The sequence below is a fragment of the Pararge aegeria genome, chromosome 17 (genome assembly GCF_905163445.1).
Source record: "Pararge aegeria chromosome 17, ilParAegt1.1, whole genome shotgun sequence".
In the NCBI taxonomy this organism is placed as follows: domain Eukaryota; kingdom Metazoa; phylum Arthropoda; class Insecta; order Lepidoptera; family Nymphalidae; genus Pararge; species Pararge aegeria.
Genome location: NC_053196.1, coordinates 9,551,838 through 9,576,170, shown reverse-complemented (window position 1 = coordinate 9,576,170; position 24,333 = coordinate 9,551,838). Strand labels below are relative to the sequence as shown.

General features: G+C 35.9%; 2 protein-coding genes across 3 annotated transcripts; both read right to left on the bottom strand.

The window, feature by feature from the left end:
* Positions 1-5,421: 5,421 nt before the first annotated feature.
* Positions 5,422-18,029, bottom strand: LOC120630994 (dynein regulatory complex protein 1). The gene is made up of 14 exons (XM_039900380.1): positions 17,842-18,029; positions 16,888-17,075; positions 15,498-15,733; positions 14,768-14,974; positions 13,072-13,239; positions 11,974-12,210; positions 10,787-10,928; positions 9,465-9,544; positions 9,186-9,311; positions 8,800-8,925; positions 7,635-7,783; positions 6,724-6,803; positions 5,866-5,994; positions 5,422-5,528 (listed from the first exon to the last, which is right to left on the bottom strand). Exons 1-14 carry the CDS (start codon positions 17,982-17,984, stop codon positions 5,422-5,424), a joined length of 2,118 nt encoding a protein of 705 aa, XP_039756314.1. The 5' UTR covers positions 17,985-18,029.
* A 1,108-nt stretch (positions 18,030-19,137) lies between these two features.
* On the bottom strand, positions 19,138-22,342 carry LOC120631139 (60S ribosomal protein L11). 2 transcript variants are annotated; one of them, XM_039900587.1, is made up of 5 exons: positions 22,261-22,342; positions 21,872-22,033; positions 20,972-21,121; positions 20,058-20,205; positions 19,138-19,297 (listed from the first exon to the last, which is right to left on the bottom strand). In XM_039900587.1, the coding sequence occupies exons 1-5, from the start codon at positions 22,264-22,266 to the stop codon at positions 19,170-19,172; spliced, it is 594 nt and encodes a 197-aa protein (XP_039756521.1). In that variant the 5' UTR covers positions 22,267-22,342; the 3' UTR covers positions 19,138-19,169. The 2 variants fall into 2 exon arrangements, with proteins under 2 accessions (XP_039756521.1, XP_039756520.1); XM_039900586.1 differs by lacking the exon at positions 22,261-22,342 and adding an exon at positions 22,168-22,191.
* Positions 22,343-24,333: the final 1,991 nt, after the last annotated feature.

Here is a 24,333-nt window from a genome sequence, read left to right as displayed (position 1 = left end):
AGACAATATTAGTATTTTGGTTTCGGATATTCGGCTAGCTTTCTCGAGTAATGAGTCGGTTCTTGCGGCCTTTCTTGATATCAGCTCAGCGTATGATAATGTGCTGATCTCAGTTATGCATAGAAAACTTCATGACCTCCATGTACCACAATTATTAATTACATTTATTATCAATATGCTTTCGGGGAGGTGTATTTAATTAGACCTACATAACGGTACTCAACTTTCAAGGCTGGCATGGAGAGGTTTACCCCAGGGGTCCGTCCTCAGTCCATTACTGTATAATATTTATACATATGATTTAGAAAAATCATTAAACTCTGATGTAAATATTTTGCAATATGCTGATGATCTACTCTTATACAAATCGGATAAGTGTATTGAAAATTCTAGTAACTGTTTAACTACAACTCTTAAAAAGCTAAATTACTGGTTAGATGTCCACGGACTGGAATTGTCTGTTAATAAAAGCACTGTTGTTCTATTTTCTAGACGGAGAATCTATCCCGATTTCAACGTCCTTTATAGGGATACTATCCCTGTAAATTCTGAAGCGAAATTCTTGGGCGTTATTTTAGACTCCAGACTTACTGGAGTTCCTCACTGTAACTATATTGTAGCTAAGTGTGAAAAAAACTTAAATATGATCAGGTGTCTAACCGGTGTCTGGTGGGGTGCTCATTCTTTTTCCTTGCGTCTTATTTATAATGCCCTTATTCGTAGCTTATTAGATTACGCCACTTTTATTCTAGAGCCCTGTAGTGCCGTTGCTCTTAGGAAATTAGATAGCGTGCAGGCAAAAGCGCTAAGGAGCATCCTTGGTGCTATGAAATCTACTCCTATCAATGCTATGCAAATAGAGTGCGTTGAACCCCCTCTATGTTTAAGACGACAATTTCTAGCTGATAGGTATCTATTTAAAGCTATGCAATTTTCACAGCATCCTTTACGTGATAAACTTCAACTCCTCTTAGAATTTATAGATACTTGTTCGTACTGGTCCCATAAATCTGCCCCGTGTCTTATCAAAAGCTATCGAATGTTTTGCTCCATACAAGCGCCGATCTATAGTACATATTGCTATCCTACTTTTTATTCTAAATATAATGCATTAATAATCTCTCCGGATGTTAGAATTAATCCAGGTATTCCAAGAAACCAGTTGGAAGCTCCTCAATATGTAAACATATTAAAAGAAAATAAATTTTCTGATTTTCATTATATGTATAGTGATGCTTCTAAGCATTCACCGGATGGCCCGGTTGGAGTTGGAGTTTTTCATGTTCAATATAATATTGTCCAGAAAATAAAACTTCCACCGGAATCATCAGTATTTACTGGAGAATGCTTTGGTTTGTTAAAATCTGTTGAATATATTCTTCTTGCCAAACTTAAGGAATCTATCATATTTACCGACTCTATGAGTGCTCTGCAAGCTTTATCTAGATTCCCATTTAAGTATGCCCAGATAAGCCATGTTATTTTAAAAATTAGAAACCTCCTGCTTACTTGTAATGAAAAAGGCTATACAGTGGTGTTTTCCTGGGTACCAGGTCACACTGGAATTTTTGGAAATGAACGTGCTGACCAGCTTGCCAATGAGGCTATATCATGCGGAGATATTGCCGACTATTGTAACTATGCCTATGATTTATGTGCACTGCCAAAACATTCCCTTCAGGAATCTTGGAAAATGGCTTGGTCGATTTCTAGCCAGTCAAAGGGTAAATCTTTCGCTAGGATTCAAAACTCTATTCCGTCAAAGCCATGGTTCTCGGGTTTAAAGTTGAGCAGGAGAGTGACATGTATCTTGACGCGTATGCGTTTGGGCCACGTTTGTTCTCCTGTGCAACTGGCGAAATTTGGAATTGTGGATAGTGATTTGTGCGAATGTGGTGAGGTGGGGGACCTGAACCACATATTCTTATCATGCTCAAAATATAACCGGGATTCATTTTACCAGGGTCTTATTAAGTTAAACATCCCACTTCCTACTTCCGTTGGCATCCTCTTGTCCATTAATGAACCATGTATATATAAACTTTTTTCCTCATTTATCCTATTGTATGATATTAAGTTGTAAATAAGTAGCTAGTTTAAATATTCCATATTATTAAATTATATTATTATTAAATCCATATTATTATACTTTTTAATCCTTTCCTGATCCTATTAATTCTTTTCGAAATTCCGTTTCCTTTTTATAAAAAACTTAGTTTTTTTTTTCAATGTAAAAAGTTTCCTCGTTTTTAAAAAAAAAAAAAATGTATAAATAAGAAAAACACTTGACCACAGAATAAGCAATTGACTATGGTTCAATCGCTCAGCGCGCAGAACCAATAAACCAAAAAGAAGAAGAAATAATATATGTGTATAATCGGGATAAAATTTTTATCTACTGTCTGTGCTAGACCTGCAGAACATCTTTCTTTGTTTCTGTGGTCTTTTGTAGAGAGTTCCAAAATCCACGGTCCAGGAACGACTGTTTCCAGCGGCTCCTTAATAATGCACTATGTTGCTTATAATTCCTTGTTGACAAATAAATAACTGTTTGCTTTATCTTAATATTCTCTTCTCTCGGATCTTAATACTACTGTAATAAAATATTTAAGCTCAGTTTTTAAAGTAGATATTTTACCTCTTTAAAGTAGATATTTTAACTATTTAAGGCGGCAAAATATTGTTTGGTTAAAAATGTTGTGAAAGAAAGGTCGATTTCGAAGATTAACATATAATATTTGAGTTCGATTTTACGCCCTTTACACGTCTTCACGTCAGCATTTTATCTGACATGCCGTATGAATAAGAGGGATTCTCCGCAAATAATAATAACATAAACTAAGGAAAATATTATATTGGTGGTAATTTCGCGAAGGGGAGTGTTGCCTCATCGGGTGCGGCCGCTGTGAAGGTGGCGGGAGGGGCGCGAGAAAAGCGCGGTGCTGCAGCGCCAGGAGGCAGTTCGGGAAGAGCGCCGCGGACCAATCGGCGTAGTGCTGCGTTCCTATTTCGCAACTGTGCCACCTCTGAGTGGATACGCTCACGTTCTGCAAATATACACAGCACAGCGAATATAAGCAGAAGACAAAAATTATATCCCTCTTTTATATCCCCTGAAAAGGGATAAAATTCGGAAGCAGGCGTTGCCTTGCGGAATTTCATGATATTTTATGAAAATTAAGCTTAAAAAAATCTAAATTCATTTATTTCAAGTAGGCCTAATATCAGCACTTTTGAAATGTCAAGTCTGTCTGTTTGTAGAGACTCTACCACCGGTTCGGAAGGCAGATTCTACCGAACATCAACAATTTACATTTTAACATTCATTTTTCTATCTTGTGAAAGATGAAAGCGGAGCCGGATGCTTCCAAGCAACCTAATTTGACTTAACAATTATTCATTTTAAAATTTAAAGTCAATCTCCTAAGGATGCTCCGGTGTTGGAACGAAACGTGTGTAGAGTACATTGCCGAAGATCTGTTTGGTGTGGAGTATAAAGATTAAAGAAATTCTAAATTGCACCATACATATGCTCCTGCTTTTCGCGAAGTAAGTATAGCACCTTAAGTTTAATTTTCATAATACTTATATTATTTGTTGTATTATAATTTTATTTCTAAAAAACAGGCAAATTGACAGTGTAGCCTTGGCGAAATCTGTGATTAAAGAAGTATAGTTGACAATTTAACCTTAATAATGTTCAAACTTATAATTTAAATTAATTATGTTCGAATTTCGATCAGTAGATGACCACTAGTTCTATGAATTAAACATTACCTTGTAGTATTGTGAGGTAGTTGTTAAGCCCGGATAGCAATCCATCCCAAAAACGATCCTTTTCTGTTGGGAATAAATTCTTCCAATGAGACCAATACTGTTCTATTTCCTGGGCCGTCAACTTCCGGGATGGCGTAGTAAAGCCTGGAGGTTTAAGACTATCCCTGTTAAAGATTCCAAGAAAAAGCAAGTCAATTTAGTGTAGAGAACTTCGATCAACCCTCAAGAGAAATCTTTAGAGTGCATACTACGAATAAATATCACATACCTATACCCACAGAATTAAGACAATACAGAATCCTCATTCAGCCATTATTGTATGCAGTGCGTTGTGTCCAAAAACAGTGAAAACGCCCACACACGTCTCACTTTACACTCGCGGAATGTTGCTAGCTCTCAAAATTTTTCTCATTTTCCCCCATTTTATGGTAAACGTTTAGGTCATTAGTGGTAAAATGATTACTTTCAGATGCTAAATGGTATGAAGTAACTAACCGTTTGTTCGAGAAACAACACTAAAGTTGAATGGTTTTTGATGCTTCAATATTAGTTGTGTACACGGTTTCTGTGTGTTCGTAATTCTGTGCCTATACCTCGTTATTAAAACATCTTACTCTCATCCTGTGATCTCTTATAGAGATAAGCTTGTTTACTTCAAATATTAATGTTTGTAATAATAAAAAATTATGGTACAACAATAATAAATAAATTGTAATAAGGTTACCACTTGGTTTGCCTACATGGCTTATGGAATAAAATAGTAAAAAAAATCGGAATTCAAAATTCGTTTATTTCAAGTAGGGCTAATTTTTAAACGCTTTTAAATGTTCGTATGTTGTGACTCTACCAGCAGTTCGAAAGGCAGATTCTACCGAGAAGAAGCCTTTAAGAAACTCAGCAGTTGCTCCTTTCTAACATTAACATTTAAAATAATTTTTCTATCTACATTTAGAACGCACCAAATTTACGCGCGTTTATCAGTAAAAAAAAGGTTAAGCAACAGTCTTTCCTTAAAAGTCACCTGTCTATATGTGTATTTTTAGTGCCTTAAATAATGCACAATTTAAAGGAACCTTTATAGTTAATATCAACACAAGTAGAGCAGTAGCAACTTATATTATATATTTGACGTAGTTATTAAAAAAACGAACACGTTCCCTTAACTACTACTACACTAATCACAAAAAATTACTAGTCTTATTTTTATTTTTTATTGATAGATAATGTTACTATATATATAACATAGTAAGTAGTACTACCTTAAATTAAATTTATTTATTTTCCGTTTTACTTTTTTATCATCCCATTTCTTGGTATAAATTTTACCTTTTATTTTGTTAGTTGATTACCTCTTAGATTATTTTAATTAAACATGCCGTGGTCATTTCTAGGTTTCAATCTCCTGTCTTTCTCTTTTATTTTTGTTATTCTCATGATGATTATGATATGTATTATTATATGTCATTGGATGTTAGCAGTTTAATAATCTAATAAAATAAATTTCAAAAAAACTCATAACATAGTAGGTAGTTACCTACTTACCTGCTTTAGAGTTCATGACCGCGAGGAATAGTGCTACCCTTTTAAAAGCGATACAATTGCGGATGAGCTCGAACACAGGTATAGTATTATATAATCACCAACTTACAATATATCATAAAGCTTTCGCTTGTCAGGTGGAACAAATACAGCCATAAATTCGTTCAAAGCCGTCAAAACTTGCATAGATTCTATTTCTAGATTATGTCCCACTGTAAAAAAATATAAATTACATTGGTTGGTGGATTTTTTTTAATAGGTAGGTTTATTTTCTCGTTCAAGAATTGGAATTAATTTCATCTTGATAAAATAATCATCATCATCTTTAAAAAAATAGTTGCAACGAATGTCTCGATGATAGAAGAAAATTCCCAACGAGTCACACTTATTTATTTGTATGGGTGATGGAGATACGTTAATTAATTCGGGTTATTCCACGAACTCCCATCGAAAATCCCTATTATAAGTTGTGCCTTTCTGACGGAGCTATTAAATAGTTGTAAAATTTTCATTTTTAAAGTTTAAAAAAATAGAGAATAATTTACTAACATGGACAAAGAAACGGATTAGATTTCTTGGACGACACGAGTGTTGGCTGTGAGGAGACGGTCACTCCTCGCCCACGTCTACCCGCCAACGAACCGGCTTCCGAGGTCGACTCCGCAGTAGCCAAACTGACTGTAAATACACAAAGATCAAAGAATGCAATAGTTAATTTGTAATTATAGCATTGCAATTGTAATTTTGTATGTAATACGCAAAGAATATTCAGAAACCGTGTAGGTACACGACTAATATTGAAGCATCAAAAACAACCCCATTTTAGTAGTATTTCTCGAAAAGTTGGTTAATCACTCCATTCCAGTTAGCAGATGACAATAATTATTTTACTCTAATGTTCTAAACGTTTGCCATAAAATAGGGAAAATGGGAAAAGTTTTTAAGCTAGCAACATTCCGCGGATGTGAAGTGACGTTTTTGGACACAAAGCACTGCTGCAATAGTGGCTGAACGATGGTTCGATCTTTTGTATTGTAGGTAGATATTCTAAAGGTAAAGTTTTAAGTAGCAGTAGAGCGTTTTGTGACAGAGCTCGTCCGAACTCCCCCCCCCCACAATCTTGAATTTAAATATGCATCTAAGGCCCACTTTTCTTGCTTTCCTTATTATGTAAACAGTTTTTTGTAGAAGGACAATAAAAACCTAAGAAAATGTTGTTTACATGATAAAGTGAGTTACAAAAAAATACAGTTGGTTTATGGATAACGCTCTGAATAATGATTCATTATTCTGAGGGATATCGTTTGTTTTAAATATTTTCTCTTTGGTAGGTTATTTGTTTTCTTCTTAGATTTCTTAGCGTTCTTTATTTTTGTTTTACGCAGAAACAAAATGTAAAATGGTAACCTTTTGGATCGCCGCACTTCTGCATTATTTCATCAGCTTCAGCCATCAGTAGTTGATCAGCAGCGGATAATTCGTGTCCCCTATTTAACAATTATAATTATTCACAGCACAAGTAAACTTTTATTTTAAAAGATAATACTGTAATCTGTTATACATTATTGGTAAAAAACTAAATTATGCAAGGTAATTTCAAACATTGTAAAACTATAAATCTACAGTAAAATGGAACTTCTAAACCACTTTTTAACGCTCAATTTTATAGACACTTTAACATCCAGCTCTCTTGACGAAGCTTTTTTAAAAAGAAAATCTTTAGCACTGCATCTACGACTCTCAAATAAGTAACATTAAGTACATTTTGCTTGAGGTTTCTTACTACAGTAACTTAATCGGTGACTTTGTGGTCAGCATGTCCAATTTCAGATCACAACTTCTGTTTACGAATCCCGGGTCGGGCGAAAACATTATTAAGTATTGAATTTTTCTGTTAAAATTCGAACCTGGGACTTCCCCTTAAAAGACCACAACGCTAAGAAGCGCCAGGGAAGTCTTCGAAACTTCTCGCTTATTCAAGCCGTTAGTAATAATCTGTCCAATCCATAGTTTGCAGATTGAAATGAATCGTGCTATCCTTATCTGAACGCAGTATTGGTCGACCTACAACGAGGTAGACAGATGACCTAAAACGAATCACTGGGAGTCGTTGGGTGCACAGGCCCATGACCGTGGATTTTGGAACTCCCTACAAAGGACCTAGGTCCAGCAGTGGACGTCAATCGGTTGAAGTGTTGTTGATGATTGTTGTTCCTTATCTACGGTAAGGAAAGGGAAAAGAATACCTTTACCAGCAACACTAAATTCAATCTACTATCTAAAGATTTCTGATTGATTAATTTCGCGAGTAGTTTTACTTAAAAGCAACATGGCCGGAACGTGTGGTGCTCGCGGAAATGCTTCTGTGGACACTGGAACGGGCTCGCGATGTTGAGGATCGTTCCCCTCTCAATCCCTTGACATTAATGCTGACGTGATGAGAATCCTCTTGCATTGAATGCCCAGCCTGAACAAATCGTAAGTTTTATTACAGAGGCATATAAGTTGCATTTAAGTCGGCCGATTGGCGGGCAGCGACCCTGCTTTCTGAGTCCAAGGCCGTGGTTTCGATTCCCACAACTCGACAATGTTTGTGTGATTAAAATGAATATTTTTCAGCGTCTGTGTGTTTATCTATATATTTTAAGTTTTATGTATATTATTCATAAAGTTATTCATCAGTTATCTTAGTACCCATAACACAAGCTACGCTAACTTTGGGACTAGATGGCGATGTGTGTATTGTCGTAGTATATTTATTTATTTATATAAATTTATTTGTTTATTTAGTTTAAGTAGTAGTAGAGGTTTTCGCAACATAACGTCTGCGGAAATCCTACCGCCACTTAACAATTATTCATTGTTAAGTAACATCTCCTGAGGATGCTCCGGTTTCGGAGCGAAACCTGCGTGGATCTGTTTAGTGTAGGGATTAAAGCAATTATAAATTACACCATACTGATTCTCTTGCTTTTCGCGGAGTAGGCTATAGCAAATTAAGCTTAATTGAAAATGAATATATCATGTAATTCCATAAAGTAACGCCTGCTTCTATCCAATAATCCGCCATTTTTTTTTCTAGAGTAATCATTGACGGACCCAGCAGATGGCCCACTCATGTTAAGTGGAAATCTATCGCTTATAAAAAGAGCACTAGGCATCGCAAAGCATGCAAGGACCACGTTCTGCAACACGACCTCCTGCGTCCATCAATTTGAGGCATAGGTGTTAAGCCTCATGTGATTGCAATTACACCAGCATCCACGCCCTTCTGACCGGAACACAGCGTAGCAACAATGCTGCTTAGCGGCAGAAATGAGCATGGCGATAGTACTTCCCCGGACACGCTCTTTCACAAGCTCAACTGCTTTTTCAAATCAAAGGAGTACGAGTAATGCTATATGAATAGCATTACTCTTTCTTTTTCATAAGCGGCAAAAGTACAAAGTAGATAATTCAAAAAAGATATCTTAACTCTCTTACCGCTATGGTTGAACCGTCCATAATATCCGAAGCTGCTTCCAAACCAATGCATATTGGACAAAAGGCGTAATTCAGAAATATTTTACACAGTAATTCTATGTCTTCTTCGGCTTGGATCTCCAAAGCCTGAAATATTGATCAAAATATGATTTAGTGCTAATATCTAGTTTTCCAGTATTTTAACGAGATGGGGCTCTTTAGATTTCATTGAAATCGTAGTTAACTTTCACGCGATCGTATAAGTAGGTATAGGTAAGTAGGTAGAAAAGCACCCAGATCAACTAACTTAAAAAAGGGCACGTTGCTCCCGCCACTACACAGTCTTTTCCATACACAAAATAAAACGCTGGTTTAAAATAATTACAACAAGTAAATACGTTAATCACCATAAAAATAGAATCCAGGGTGCAAAGATTACGCGAAGTTAAGGGATATTTCTCAATCAGCTTTAACAAACGGTCTTCCACCAAGAAACCTGTGTTATCCGCTACCAATTGAAGAATATGTCGAACCTAAAATGAAATTTTTATCATCATTTACCTATGTATAGAAATAAAGCAAAAAGTACGAAACTAAGCGGCCAATTAAATTTTAACATTATTTATTTCTAAGTAGTGCAATGTTATGAATTATACTAAACATTGGACGGCCAAATTAATACATACCAAATTTTCTTTAGCCTCTTCTGCTACCTTACTTGCTGGAGTGTTAACTTCAGATGCATTGGGATTGATAACTGGAACATCTACAAAGGAATCGTACCTTTCATTCTAGCTTTTAGCAATTTGAGTTGGCAATTATTTTGTAAATTATTTATCCGGCTCGAGGGACCAAAACTTTTAATAATTTTTAAATATTTTTATTCTCTGTCAGAAACTAGCCTCTATATGGCTTAACGTGCTCTCAAATGCAATGGGGTGGAGAACGCCTTTCATAAGTTTTGGCTAGTACTGACAGAATAATCGAATGCAAGCAATTAAATTATCACTTTTTTTAACAGTGAAGAAAAATATCCTGAACTAAACGTTGAACCTGCATGCCTGAGAGTTTTCAATAATGTACTCAAAGGTGCGTGAATGCGTGCGTCCGAGTGCGTATTGCGATACAATACGCACTCGGCCAGCGTACTCGAATACGTCTTAAAACCTTCTCATTCCAAAGTGATACCTGTTAATGCGATATGTAATGAGCCGGTATTGGTTAATAATGATAAGTTTACCATATTTAGCGGCACTCTTTGTTGCCGAGGGCGGTGCCAGCCTGGTAGACTAATGACTCAATCCTTTCACATTCTTAAGGGAGACCTGTGCCATGTAACGAGCCGGTAATACGTTAATTACCACATTTAGCAAGGAGACTTGGAGTATTTGGTGGTGGAGGAAGTTCTAGGGTGTGGACTGCGGCCTGAACTCTTCTCATTCTTAAGCGAGACCATAGAATGAGCTGGTAGTACGTTAGTGCTATAATACGAGTTTTTACTCAGTTTAGATATCAGTGTATCATAATGACAAGGTAGATTGGCAGCCAGCCTCGCTCTCATCTCCCGCAAGATAGAAAAATGATTGTAAATGTTGATGTTGTAAAAGAGCAACTACTGAGTTTCTTGTCGGCTCTTCTCGGTATAATCTGCTTTCCGAACCGGTTGTAGAGTCACTACAAACATACATACTTGACGTTTCAAAAGTGCTTATAAAGTAGGCCTACTTGAAATAAATGAATTTTGAATTTGAATTTAGTGATTCAACCAAAAATAGTATTGACAGACAGTACAATACAGAAATACATAGCTTAATGTATTTCTGTCACTATTTAACAATCGTGTGAATACAATATGATTTTATTATTATTATTAATGATGAGTTACCATATTTAGCGTGGAGACTACGGCCTGAACCTCCCCAATTTTTAGGTGAGATCTGTTCAATGTAATGAGCTGGTAATAGGTTGATAGTGATACCATTTTTTACCATTTTTTTACCAAGATTACCGTATTTAGCAAGGGGACTCTTCGGTGGTGGGGGCGGTGCCTGCGGCGGCGGCTCTGCCAGAATGTGTGCATGTAGTGCCACCTCGGCCACGCGTACGCGCCGCATCAAAGCCCCACAGCGCGCCGCAGACATGCGCCAAACCTGTATCCCGGAAATAAATTAATTTCTACTACGTGTTCTAAATGAAAATCGAAATAATACTTTCGCTTTACAGGGAAATTATGTACTGTCTCTGAGACCTATCTGTGAAGACGAAAACCTAATAGTTAAACACTGCCACAGTTTTTACTGGAACAAATCAGATACAGCCCTAACATCATGGCCCCTAAGATACGGGATTTCCTAGTTTAGGGGTCAGGATTCCAAAGATTTACTGTACTGAGTTATTCTAATAAATATTTTCTATTTTTTGTCTATTTTTCTATCACATACAAAATTAAAATCATGTGACCCTGTCACTTTATTAGGAACGCGTCGCGTAGCGTAGGTACTATGCGCGTTTCGTTCTTTTCCTGTTCGTCTCGCTAAAAGAACGGGTGTACCTACTGATTAGACTTATTTAGGTTTTGATATATTCGTGGAAGTCTAGGGAAGGTTTAAACGGTGAGAAAAATACTAAAAACGATATAAATAATATTTTTTCTGTGTAAAAACGAGTTTTTCATCTAACTCTAAAGAAAGTTCAGAAATTAATTCCCAAATTGACCTTCCAATTATTATTTTTTAATTTGGAATCGAACCCGGGGCCCTCCTAATTAAATTCACAGCGCTCTCCATTGCGCTAGGGAAAGCTCATACAATAATAACAAAATACGACACATTGAAATAAAATTTGTACAATTTGCCGCCTTATCGCTAAAAATTGATCCTGTCAGAAAAATGCGTCCAAAAAAATGCCCTCTTGTGTGCATCATTCTGAAGCGTAGGTGTTAAACCGCATGTACCTGTAATTACCTACACCAGCCACCATGCTCTTCAGATGGGTGTACAACAATGCTGCTTAGGGACAAATGAACAAGTAATACTTCCCGGACAAGCTCTGTCACAAAAAGCTCTACTAGCCTACTAGGTACTAGGTAATACTAAAAATTCATTTATCTTGAATCACCATCGTCAAAGCTCTAAGACTTTCTCTCTTATAAGATAGGAGGTCAGTGTTTAAGCTATTTATGATGATGATTCTAACCTGACTAAACTTGTAGTTGTTAACGTGAGAGAAGTGCCGACACTTTTTCTCCAAATCGTCCATAGCTTGCATCAACTTAACGATTTCCGCATCGGCCTTGATCTCCTCAAGCGCGCCGTCTTCAGCAGCTTTACGTATCTTGGAACGGAGAGAGTTGGCCATGTCGGACATCTTGTTCAGTTTTCTCTTTTGTTGCGATCTCACAAAAACGTTCTCCTCTTCCCTCTTTTTCAGCACCTTTTACATAAAATTAGGTTTGGAAAAGAGCACTTTGTTGTAACCACATCGATAAAGAATACATATCCCTTAGGTAAGGTTTTGCTAAGATCCGGATATTTGCAAGATACAATTATATGTACGCGGTGATAATGCCTAATGGTTTACACTTCTGCCTCCCTTTCGGGAGGTGAGTTTTAACACCGGCAAAAAACTAATTTCTAGGAGTTGTGTATGTTTTCGGACATGTATACCTATACTAAACAAATTACTTTGCATACATTCAATACACACCTCTTATACATATCTACATATACATAGCACCACCATAAACATACTTGCGTTGTATTATAATTATAAATTTTATTTTAAGTCTTTTTGTTAAAATCTCTCACTATTTGCTCGTTGTGTAATTTCATGTATAATTGAGGAAGGCTGGCTACGATCTTAATAACTTGTGAAGTTTTTACATATTTGTAGTTGCTATGTACACTATGTAAATTAATTAAATAAATAAATAAAATTTACTTGTTTGAATGTAGAAGGAAAACATCCGGATTAAGCCCGCATGCCTGTGTGTTCTCGATAGTATTTTTAAAGGCGTGTGAAGTCTACCAATGGCAAATGGCCTGCATAGTAGACTACGGTCTAAACCCTACTCATTCGGTGTGGAGTCTCGGGTTAATAATGGTGATGATTTGTATCACACTTATACAATCGTCGCATTATTTGCTATGCTGTGGAAACAAACGATCCTATCCTATTGCTGCGTTTTACACATATCTAAAAGTCCCATCCTACAGCGGATTCCCAATTCACAAATCTTACTAGCCGCTATTTATTATAATTATTAAACATTCAATAAAAAAAATTGTTACTGACCTGGTAAGTGTACCCAATTTTTTCAGTATTAATTACACAAGTCGCTTTTAGTTTCTCCAACTCCTTCTGTAGCTCCTGTATCAGTGTTTCTAGCTCAATTTTCGCTTCCCGATATTTAGCGTGATGATCCCACATAATCGCTTCAACTTCCAATTTATGTTCCTCCAGCTTGAAGAAGAAACAAGGTTACGTTAGATAGCGGAGGGTTTGGGAGTGCACCCTTGTCATAACCACGCAGCACCTGGTCACAAACGTGTGACGCTTGACGCTTATCAGATGCTAATATGTCTCCTTGACAGATAGGACCACAATGAGTATGGATAAGAGAAATATGTTTATTTATTTTATTTAACAACTTTATTGCATAATAAAGGAAACGCACACAGGAACTCTTACCGCCGCCTTTTGCACATAAATTATGTGCAAAAGGCGGTGTCACTAAAAGTGATCTCTTCCAGGATACGCTAAGGATATCCCTCGCGTATAGAGCTATGCCTGTGATAGCTAGTAACATTTTCAAGCTGAGAATGTTTCAGCGCACTTCTCCTATTAGATAAAGCACGCGCCGTGTCTACGTTATCAAGTATTCGGGCTTATTAATAAACAATAGTAAATAAATAATAAATATATTACGACAATACACACATCGCCGTCTAGCCCCAAAGTAAGCGTAGCTTGTGTTATGAGTACAAAGATGACAGATGAATATTTTTATGAATAATATACATAAATACTTATAATATAGATATATATAAACACCCAGACACTGAAAAACATTCATGTTCATCACACAAACATTTTCCAGTCGTGGGAATCGAACCCACGGCATTGAACTCAGAAAGCAGGATCGCTGCGCACTGCGCTAATCGGCCGTCAAATCAATTCTCAAACGTGGCATAACGTCGAAATAGTTACGCAGTGTTTTATAACACTTCAACTTACAGTTTACAATTGACGGAGCGTGAAAAACACTGTTTACTAATTACCAACTAAAACGACGTTATACCACATTAATTAATAAAAAGACCTTTATGTATAAATAAAAAATATTGCTCAGGGGGCCTTCATAAAATACGTTTTTTTTTTTTTTTTTTTTTTTTATTTATCAAATAAAGCAATTACAATAAAATGGTTAGTATAAAAACACCGAAAAAACCGCAGAGGTTTGTCCTCGGTGCCTATCTGCAACGATTACCTAAGGTGTTAATTAAAAGAATAAAACCAGCTGTGGGAAAAACATACTGCTACATTGTAGAACGATAGGAACCAAGTAAGACTGTCAATTTTAATTTGACGTGAGATTTTTAACGTGAGATGTTTAATTAATTTTTTTTGTTAAATTTTTAGCACACTTAAAATTAAACTCTCAGCAATATTAATTACTAGTCTTAACTAGTCGTATGTAAAAGCACGAAGCAATTTTTTTTTTCTGTTTACAATAACAATCCAACGCGTTCACGAAAGAATTTGAAAAATCTCATGTGAGATTGGGGGATGGGGAATGGGGTTAAATAAAATCTCACGATATCTCACCAGGTGGGGAGGGAGGGTACAGAAAAATTAAAAAAACACCTTACGTAATTTATGGACGCCCCCTAACTAACTACAACGACCGTCGACCGACTAAAACGACGTTATACGACATTAATGAATAAAAAAGCTTTCATGTATAAATAAAAAAATATATCTCACTCACCTGCTCCAATTTATATTCCAAATGTGCCACTTCTTCTTTATCGCGTTGTTTGTAAAGCGCCTCCCATCGCTTATTGTTGTGATCCACTAGAACTTCGCGTTCAATCGTTATCGCTTGCTCTATCAGAAACAACTGTTTTTCGTATGCCCTCTGCATTATAGTGATTTGCTTTTCGATCCGGTCTGAAAGCTCTTTTATATCCTTGTCCTGAAAATAAGAATAATGATTATAGTTTAATCAACATACCTAATTTTTACAGTTTGAATTGATCAGGAATGTTAGGAATTCTGAAGTTATTCAGCTTTTATTATCGGCGAACGCTTGGCGATGCACCACGCGAACGAACTCATGAATAAGGACCGCCTATGTGTCTACAATATATATCTATCGGTAGCGCTTAGCGGTTTCCACATTTTTTTATTGCAAAAGTAGGTACGACTACGTACTTATGTTTTGCATCTGTGTGTTGCAATATTGCAATAAGTACCTATACTTTTACCTAAGTAGGTACTATAATGCGTCCAGTAGTTTAATAGTAACAATATCCGAACATTTGGACATACATATATCTGAGAACCACGTAGGTATCTACATAATGCAGACAACGCACACACTCTCACACACACGCACGCACACACGTGCGCGCGCACACGCTTAAAGACAAAGCAATAAAGTTCCTATATACGTTTGGAAAATGGGAAAATACAGAATTTATATCAATATTGTTAACCTGCTTATCTAAATCCTCATAGTAAGCCATATCCATTTTCTTAAGATCACTTTTCAACTCATCGATCAACTGATCCTTTTGCGCCAGAAGCTCGTCGCATTTCCCTTTTTGCTCCTTGATCGACGCTTCGATGTCTAGAGGATCCTTTATCTCGAACATAACGTCCCAGTTCGCAGTTATGGCGTCGTACTGTGTCTGTGCATCAGCTGCTTCCATTTCTAATTTTTCTAACGAATCTAATAAAAACAAAAATAATAATAAGGATCGTGCAACAGATGCTAATTTTTTAACATCCTCAGCCTATGAAATACCTGTAGCCTGTAGGATATAATCTAAACAAAATACTTATATTATAATAACAATAAATCGAAATACTTTACATACATATATAACTTAACACCTTAAGGACTTCACACACGGCAGGTATAATGTATATTAATGTACATTACATCCTGGGATGTATAGCTTCAAATTATCTTAACGTATCACACACACACAACAGGCAATGTAATGTATCTTTCCTTGCATTCCATTGGTATACGTTTCGATTGACGTACTTGCCAGCTGCTAAGGTGTTATACAGGTTGTTGGTATTTTTAATAAATAAATAAATATACTACGACAATTCACACATCGCCATCCTATAGGCTCTAAACAATATTGTAATTCCAAACTACAAGTGTGTCTTCCATTAAATAAAAAAATTCAAATTCAAATTCAAACCTAAACCCCATCGGAAAATGGTTATGAAGTTATTAACGCATTAACCCTAAATACCAATGCAATCTTTCACGGATAGGCACAGCCTTTGTTTTAGGGCTTTAACGACTATTATCACATGTTAGTGATACGAACCGAAACTCACGGCTTATAACTTCAGGAACAGATGAGCGTACATTAACAACTTCTTAACTCCGGGTAGGTAACGATGTAGGTATAATAATACCTAATAAATATTAGTATAAGCCCACGACTGTTTTTTCAAGTTAGTTCTTGACCTTTTGCAAAAAGCTGCTGGCTCCATTATCGAACCGACGCGACGCGACGCTATTGTATGTCAGTCGGTTATCAATAGTGGCAATTTTATTTCGGTATTTTTCCATTCCAGTTTATTCAAGACTGCGTCGTCATTTCGAATCGGTAAGATAGCAATCAAACACTAACTCAGTCATTATAAAAATAAAATACTGACAATCAATCAAATTGGGAGTTTAAAATCCTTGCCGTGCTAATAAAAAAGGCGAGTTTTTAACATTTTGCTATAACAGAGTTTCAGACTTGTCATAAGCAATAGGTACGATAGATACTTTTGTAGATGCAAACAATTGTAGAAGTCTGTTTAAGCAAAAAATGGCCTGTTTCTTTGGCACAGCAGATCTATTATCCTTACATTGCATTTTCTCAGAGAACAGCGATCGGCGCACCACCTCGCGTTCGTCGGTTGTGACCTTGACATTGGTGACTTTGGCCGCACCATCTAAAGCCAAGCGTTGTAGCTCTTCAGCGGCGGCAGTCGTCGCTTGTTCTATTGGACCGGGTTCTTCCTCTTTAAATGTTTCTTCTGTAGGTTGTTCAGCTCTAGGAAATATTTTGTAACGTGGTAGGTACCAGTTTATATCATGGTTATTTAAAATAGGTAGACTTCCTAAGGCGGAGGTTCATAATTCCCTTTTAAATTTTATCAGGTAGGTACCTATGAAGTGCGTTCAGATCTTTACACCCGGGATGTTTCAGTTTCAGTTTCTTTGCTCCCTCTAGAGTCTAGAACTCTAGAGGGAGCAAAGAAACTGAATCAACAAACCGTGCAAAAAAATTCGTCACTTTATTATGTATTGATACACCGAAGATAGCCCTCTCCTTTCTCCGCGGAGTGCCATGAGCTAACAGAGAAGTAAATAGGTACCTGTAACTTATTAGTACTAGGTAATAATAGTTTGGTTTTAGAGATAAGATCTTACATACCTATATTGGGTAAGTTAGGTTTTTTGATTACCTATTCGGCCGAAATAAACGGTGTCCGGCTTTTGTAAGGCTTATTACCTACATAATATCACAAACGAACGAGCGAGCGCCGAGCGTGGACGAGGACTGGTAATAATAAAAATAAGCTTGAATTTTTGATTTTTGATTTTTGATATTTTTTGTCGTACCTATTAAATACTGAGACACAAAATTTTCAATAATGTAAGGTCCGGCCTTTTTACCCGAATATCCGGAACCGGTTATTAGGTTTCGCGACTATGCAACCCTAGGTAACACGTTTAAGTACTGCGTAATAAACATGCATTATGTATTATAATAATGCGTTTAGTAGGCACGATATATGAGCATTGAATAGGTTTACCTTTTAAGAGCTTCTTGTCTACGTTTGATACGTAAGGCCCTTCCTGCCTTTCGTTCATTCGGGTCCTGGGACGTAACCTGCGGCTCCTTAGGCGCAAGAACATCATCTTCGTCGTCGTCATACCGACCAAATTGGCCAGCCATTATGCCTTATTCGTAGGTAAATTATAATAAATTTAACCGCCTTGAAACTATCATCGCAAACACATCGAAACTGACGTATTGATCAAACAAATAATCAAACCTGTCGTCCCGTTGACGCCCGACCATTCTAGGTGGGTTCGTTTCTAAGCAACTGTTATGATTGATCGTAAACTGACAACCTCGAAGACGCGCTCTTTTTTAGTGACAGTCTTCTCTTAGTATCTTTCTACACATTAATTATCCCTATCCCTATCCCTACTAATATTATAAATGTCAATGTAATTTTGTTTGTTACGCTTTCACGCAAAAACTACTTAACCGATCCTCATGAAACTTTGTACACATATTCTTGGAAGTGTTACAAGTAATATAGGATACTTTTTATCCTGACATTAAGCTCGGTTCCTTTGGTAGAGGGGATCAAAGTGTTTCGACGATTTTACACCATAGCTCCGACAAATTATAACAGATTTAAATAATAATTTTTGTACTATAAAGGTTGTAATATGTGTTTAAGTTTGCCCAAACTTTGTGTATGATGAATATGATGAATGTGGTTGGAGATAGAGGACAGAACTCCTCCGAGGACAGCAGCAAACCCCTCATTTAAGGCTTAGCGAATACTTTAATTTTTTTTTAGAACTACAACTATATTGAATCCCACATCAAACGCTTTCAAAACGCAAAAACTTTCAACAATTATAAGTCATGTAATATCGGGATCGACGTGTTAGTGAGGAGTGCCAAGTGTGCAATTTTCTGCCTTCGATACCATAGCGTAGGTAGAAAATATCACTTTGCACATATATGTAACTTACCATTCCCACTTGCCTACCCGCATCACCGTATCCGTATCGCCAAAGCTTCACAATCGCATATGAAAATGATAAAGGACACTCATGCATGCAGTTGCATTGCACGCCTCACGGATTAATTTTTTTAAATAATGGCAATAACAATGTATTGTAAAGCTCACCCTTAGGTTGTAAACAATACAATTTTAAAACTTACTTATTTTATTTTCACATGACTTGTAATTTAGAGCAAAATGAAACTTTTTTTTACGATCATCAATATTTTAGTTAGCAATGATTGAAAAATGAGCCCCTAATGATTAACTTAGTGGGATCAGTTACGTAAATAAAATCAGATAAGTGTTTATAAAACATTTATTTTTTTCTTAATTTACTTTTTGCTGTTAAGGATGATACCATCGTATTTTTGTTGGAACCACTTCATGGCGTCCTCCTTTGTCAAACGGTGAGGAAATCCGACCTTGCCAGTCTTGCGTCTTCTATGTGCTACGTTGAATCCTAGAAGAGTAGAAACAATCATAAAATCACATTGCTTTGTCTTTCTTTATTTTATTTGGAGGTGATTGGAGTTTTTATTAGTTGATTGACAAGAAGATATAATTTAACAAAATATGAATTAAAGTTGTTATTCATCAATAAATTTAAATTCAAAATTCATTTATTTGAAGTGTGCATATTGTATGCACTTTTGAAAAGTCAAGGATGTCTGTCTGCACTTTGTGACTATATGGTTCGGAAGGCGGATTCAATAGAGAAGATGCCGGCAATGGTTTGAATTTTAAGGCCTATAATAGTCCACTGGTAAACTATTGTAGGTCATTGATGAATCTAAAGCGCTATCCCAAAGAAAATAATGATACAAAATCAATCATTGCATCGCCAAAGAATGTGGCCCTAGTTTTTCATCTAACCTCTAGTTATTTGGCTGTGTCCACAGCTCTTTGAATAAAGACTGACTGATCTATAAAGTGTAGTTTCTATGCCAATGGGAGAATGAATTGTTTTTTTTGTACCTTTGTTTTCATGAGAACAATTTATTACAATAGTTCTTTAACTGAAGAAAAGCTTGATATGGCACATACTTTACAGAGCAAAGACAAAACTGTCTGCACTCTTGAACAAATGTGCATTATACTCGGAGCATATGAAACATCCAATCATACTATAACCTAATGACTCCCAAATTTAATCTGAATTTATAAGGAATGCATATTAATGCACCCATTGCTAGCAATAAACATGAGGGTTTGTGTCTCACCTGGCCTTCCAAGGACGACGTAGAAGTCCAAACCGTAAATACCAATGGAGGGGTCATATTTGATACCCAGATCAATGTGTTCCTGGATACCAAAACCAAAGTTACCAGTTGCTGAGAAGTTGTCACGTCTCAATTCATATTCTCTTACCTGCAAGCAATACAAATCAGTTAAATATCTGCCTATTATTATATGTATATGTAATGTAATGTATTTTGTTTATTCCACATAATTTGAAATGTCTCATCATACAATCTCCATAATTAGTGTTATATGAGAAAATGTAATTTCTCTAGAGTATTTTAAGCAGTAAAGTAGTAGTGCTCAAAAGTTGCAATGGAAATATTTACTCTAGCATGAATTTATGAAGAAAACACTATAAAATGTTCCTTAAAAATAATATTCATGCAAACAAACATTTGCTAAATGACACTTCCAAGGATTGTTCTTTTAATAAAACACCTGCATTTCAAGACTATCCACAAACTTCAAGCATTGCACCTGAAAATCCAGCCAGTTTGGGTCCTTTACAAGCATCAGGATAGTAAAATATATTTTGTGCACAGTACCTATCGATTGCATGATGCAGGTGAAGTAAATTCAGTAGTATATACCTAGGTTTAATCCCTGGGTCAAGGCCAATGAATAATATTGGGATTCTGTAAAAAAAATTCTTAGCACAAGCCCAGAGTTTGGAGATTGGTGGTGATTAACTTTTGTGCTTTGCAAAGCATGTTAAGCTGTACATCCTGTGACTGATCTCTTTTTGGTCGAATTTGCCATCCAAATAGATGGCAACCCAATGAGGGAATCAAGAGAGTGCCTAAGATTAACCATCCTTGGGGAAATTAGTCAGGGAAACTATTTAGTATATGACTACATGAATAAATAATCTGTGCTATGTCACTGTACTCACTTTTAAGCCCCTTTCAAGGATTTCCTCAGCCTTGGCTCCCCGTACAGTGCAATGAACTGCAATCTTTTCATTACGACGGATACCAAAAGACCTAACAGTGTAGCGGGCCTTCGAGAATACGGGCTGTTGACCAGTCAGCTGTTCCAACACCTGAAGTGAATACAAATAAATTTAAGATTATGTAACTTATCAAACACCTAAAAAAAAAGTAATCATAATTACAATCTTAGTTAATTATTGAAAATGTTATTTGACCTAGAATTCTAGGTACCACATTATGATACCCAAAAGTTGCGATACAAATATTGATCTAGCATGAATATACAAAGACAACACAATAATAATTATGTTTCTTGAACAATTTCATGCATATGGTAAGGACAAGGACAACACATTATACAGGAAAGACTTATGATCTCGTAAAGCAACATACAAGACCACATTGGTGGAGTATCCATTATATATCAAACAGAATAAGACTAGTGGATAGAAATTAACTAAGACAGTCATTAAAAATATATTTTATATTGTGTGACTCGAACAATAATAATCAATGATTCAATATTTTCTTAATGCAAATCAACTTCAGGATTCTGCTAAGGAAGTGCAACAATAAAACTTTTTATATGTATACACTCAGATGGAAGAGAAATACCTAATCAAGACAATTCACACATATTTTATGCATCATCATCCCAGTTAAAGAATCATAGGGGCTTTATTTTATTTCAATCCTAACCATGCTGTATCGAAAAGCATAGTGTTCTATTCACATTTATGATGGCAAGACAATAAAAACACGCAGAGAATGAGGTTATATTTCGTTTTTTTTACCCCTTTATAGGTTAGCGGCCGATGATAACCTAGAGATAGCGTAAACTATGAAATAATCAGTCATACCTTAGCAGCACGTGTTAATCTGTCTCCAGATTCACCAACACAAATGTTCAAACACAATTTCCTAATGTGCAGGTTCCGCATAACATTTTTGGAGTTATCTTTGGGAACCTTCTTCTCCTTTTTATCCTTCTTGAAGGCAGGATTGGCCGGCGGTGGTACACGCTGAAACCCATAACACCAATTACTTACGATGATCACTTTCGAAACATTTACACCATCGATGAGGTTAGACTTTCAAATTAAAATTTTCCCATAAACTCATTAAAATAGAATCAAATATAAAGCAGCCCTGATACATATTTCATTAATCCCGAAAACTGAACATTTTTACTTTGAGTTCTTCACTGATTAAATTCGATTACATTTACGAATAAACCCAAAACACCTACCGCCATGATCACGAATTTTTGAAAGAAACACAATACGTCAAAGTCAAACGTCACTCTAGTCTAATGTCAGTATTGATAGCACAGATTGCTAATCTCCCTTATTATACACAGAATGCGTGCACAGAAAGCCGTCTTTAGAGTAATTTCGATTTACGAAAAAGATATGGGACTTTAGAGTACCCGTACCGCTAATATAAACTGCGAGTATGTATATAACAACCACTACACGGTTGCACACTGGTAGTTCTATCTTTTCTTTATCTTTACATATTTTAAAATACAGCCCCCCGAGTACGTCTGTCTGTCTGTCTGGGCGCGAAAACTGAAAAATTGTTTCAGTTAAGCAGTTTTTGCGCCCAGAAGAACGGATGAAGATCGTATTTTCATACGGTTTTCACGACTGCTCAGGGTATCACTTCCGGCAGGTTTGAATATAAAGATGTTTGATAGAGATGTCGGAAAAAATCATACTGACTTGGAGCTTTACTGGCTTGCCTCGAAAGCTTTTGTTTATACATATAAAATATATAATACATGTGTAAAGTTCATTTCATTACCTATAAAAAAGTCCAAGAAGCTATATATCTAGTCTAGTTATTATTGTTAAGTAACACTTATTTTTGTTATTATTTTTTCAATCAAAACACGTGTTCAATCTAAAGATGGTGACATTCCCATCATGATATTAATCCTTATCCAAATAAATAGTTTCATTCTTAAGGTTGATTATTATAAGAACTATCGTTTAGAAGATACAACGGGAATGTAAATAATAAAATTAAGAAAATTCCGCTTGCCAATAAACCACCGTCCTTACTGTTGCCGTAAAAACTTGTAACCAGGTATGTGTTTGAGTGGGTTCCTGGATAGTTTGGATTCACAGTTGGAACCAATGAGTGGCGCCTTTTTTATTCATACGAACTTATGTGTTAGGACATAAAACTGGACCCCGTATATGGCGATGCAAATAGGTTCTACGTGTTTTTAAGATGTAAAAACCAGTAATAACCTATTTGGTACAGACAAAGCTGTGTGGGTCAGCTAGTATTATATAAAATATGGCTGTATTTTTATTACAAAGTATAGTCATTATAAAATGTGTGTTAAATAATACTGAACGCCTGATATAACCTTGTAATCTTAAATATGAATTAAAAATAAATCCGCATGCACCTTGTATTAACATTACACCCCAAACCCATCGTACTAACACTCGCCCAACTACGCAATTACTACGTTTGATCCTTGCTAGGGTCGTAGCATAATGTTAAACACTCTAACTGTCACCTTCGTCAAGAATTGGGCTATCCAATGCAAAAATATATTTTTAAATCGGACCCATCTTTTCTGAGTTTCGAGCGTTTTAATGTATAATCTCTCCCCGCCTATTGATGTGCAAGTCACAAAATAGTGTTTATATCCTCTTCGGCATTATAAACTCATTGGCTAAGGCTCATTGGGCACATAGTAACATAATATTAAATCAATGCATAATATTAGGTACTATGTCGATAATTATGTTATTCATTGTTATTAAATCAGATACAAGACCGTTATTATGATATTTTACGGTTAAGTAAGATTTGTCATTGAGGTTATAATATATCTTACTCGAATGGTTCATGTTGAACATTCTTTCATGACTGAGGTTATTGGGTCTTATTATAACATTCCGTGATCTGTATTGTAGCAATCACAGCACTACAAAAAATGCCGTTGACAAGTGATCACCGCCACACAAACCTGTAGCTAATTTATTTGACAGGTTTTGTTTTTATGAATCTACCATGATGTCTTACCATGTAACCAGCACTTTAACTGATGATGTAGAATGGAATGCGCTAGCTAACTTATAGTCATTTACTGTTATAAATGACTGTAATAAAAATAGTTACTGATCTTGCTTAATTTGGTATGTAGGTACCTATTTAATGGAGTTGTGAGTCTTAGAATGCAAAAAAACTATTTTATTACATAATAACAGATCTACATTATTTCTTAAGTTATCGTGTAAGCTTAATGGTTTAACTTGGATTATTACTAATGTAAAGACAAACTGAAGAATTGCGAATA

Coding starts and splice junctions, on each gene's coding strand:
- LOC120631139 (XM_039900586.1), bottom strand. Junction 21,122..21,871: donor GATTAACACGTGCTGCTAAG/GTATGACTGATT, acceptor TATTCACTTCAG/GTGTTGGAACAGCTGACTGG. Junction 20,206..20,971: donor TCCTTGAAAGGGGCTTAAAA/GTGAGTACAGTG, acceptor TATTGCTTGCAG/GTAAGAGAATATGAATTGAG.
- LOC120630994 (XM_039900380.1), bottom strand. CDS start 17,984: ATGGCTGGCCAATTTGGTCGGTATGACGACGACGAAGATGATGTTCTT. Junction 17,076..17,841: donor AGACAAGAAGCTCTTAAAAG/GTAAACCTATTC, acceptor AATATTTCCTAG/AGCTGAACAACCTACAGAAG. Junction 5,529..5,865: donor TAATCCGTTTCTTTGTCCAT/GTTAGTAAATTA, acceptor ATTTTTTTACAG/TGGGACATAATCTAGAAATA.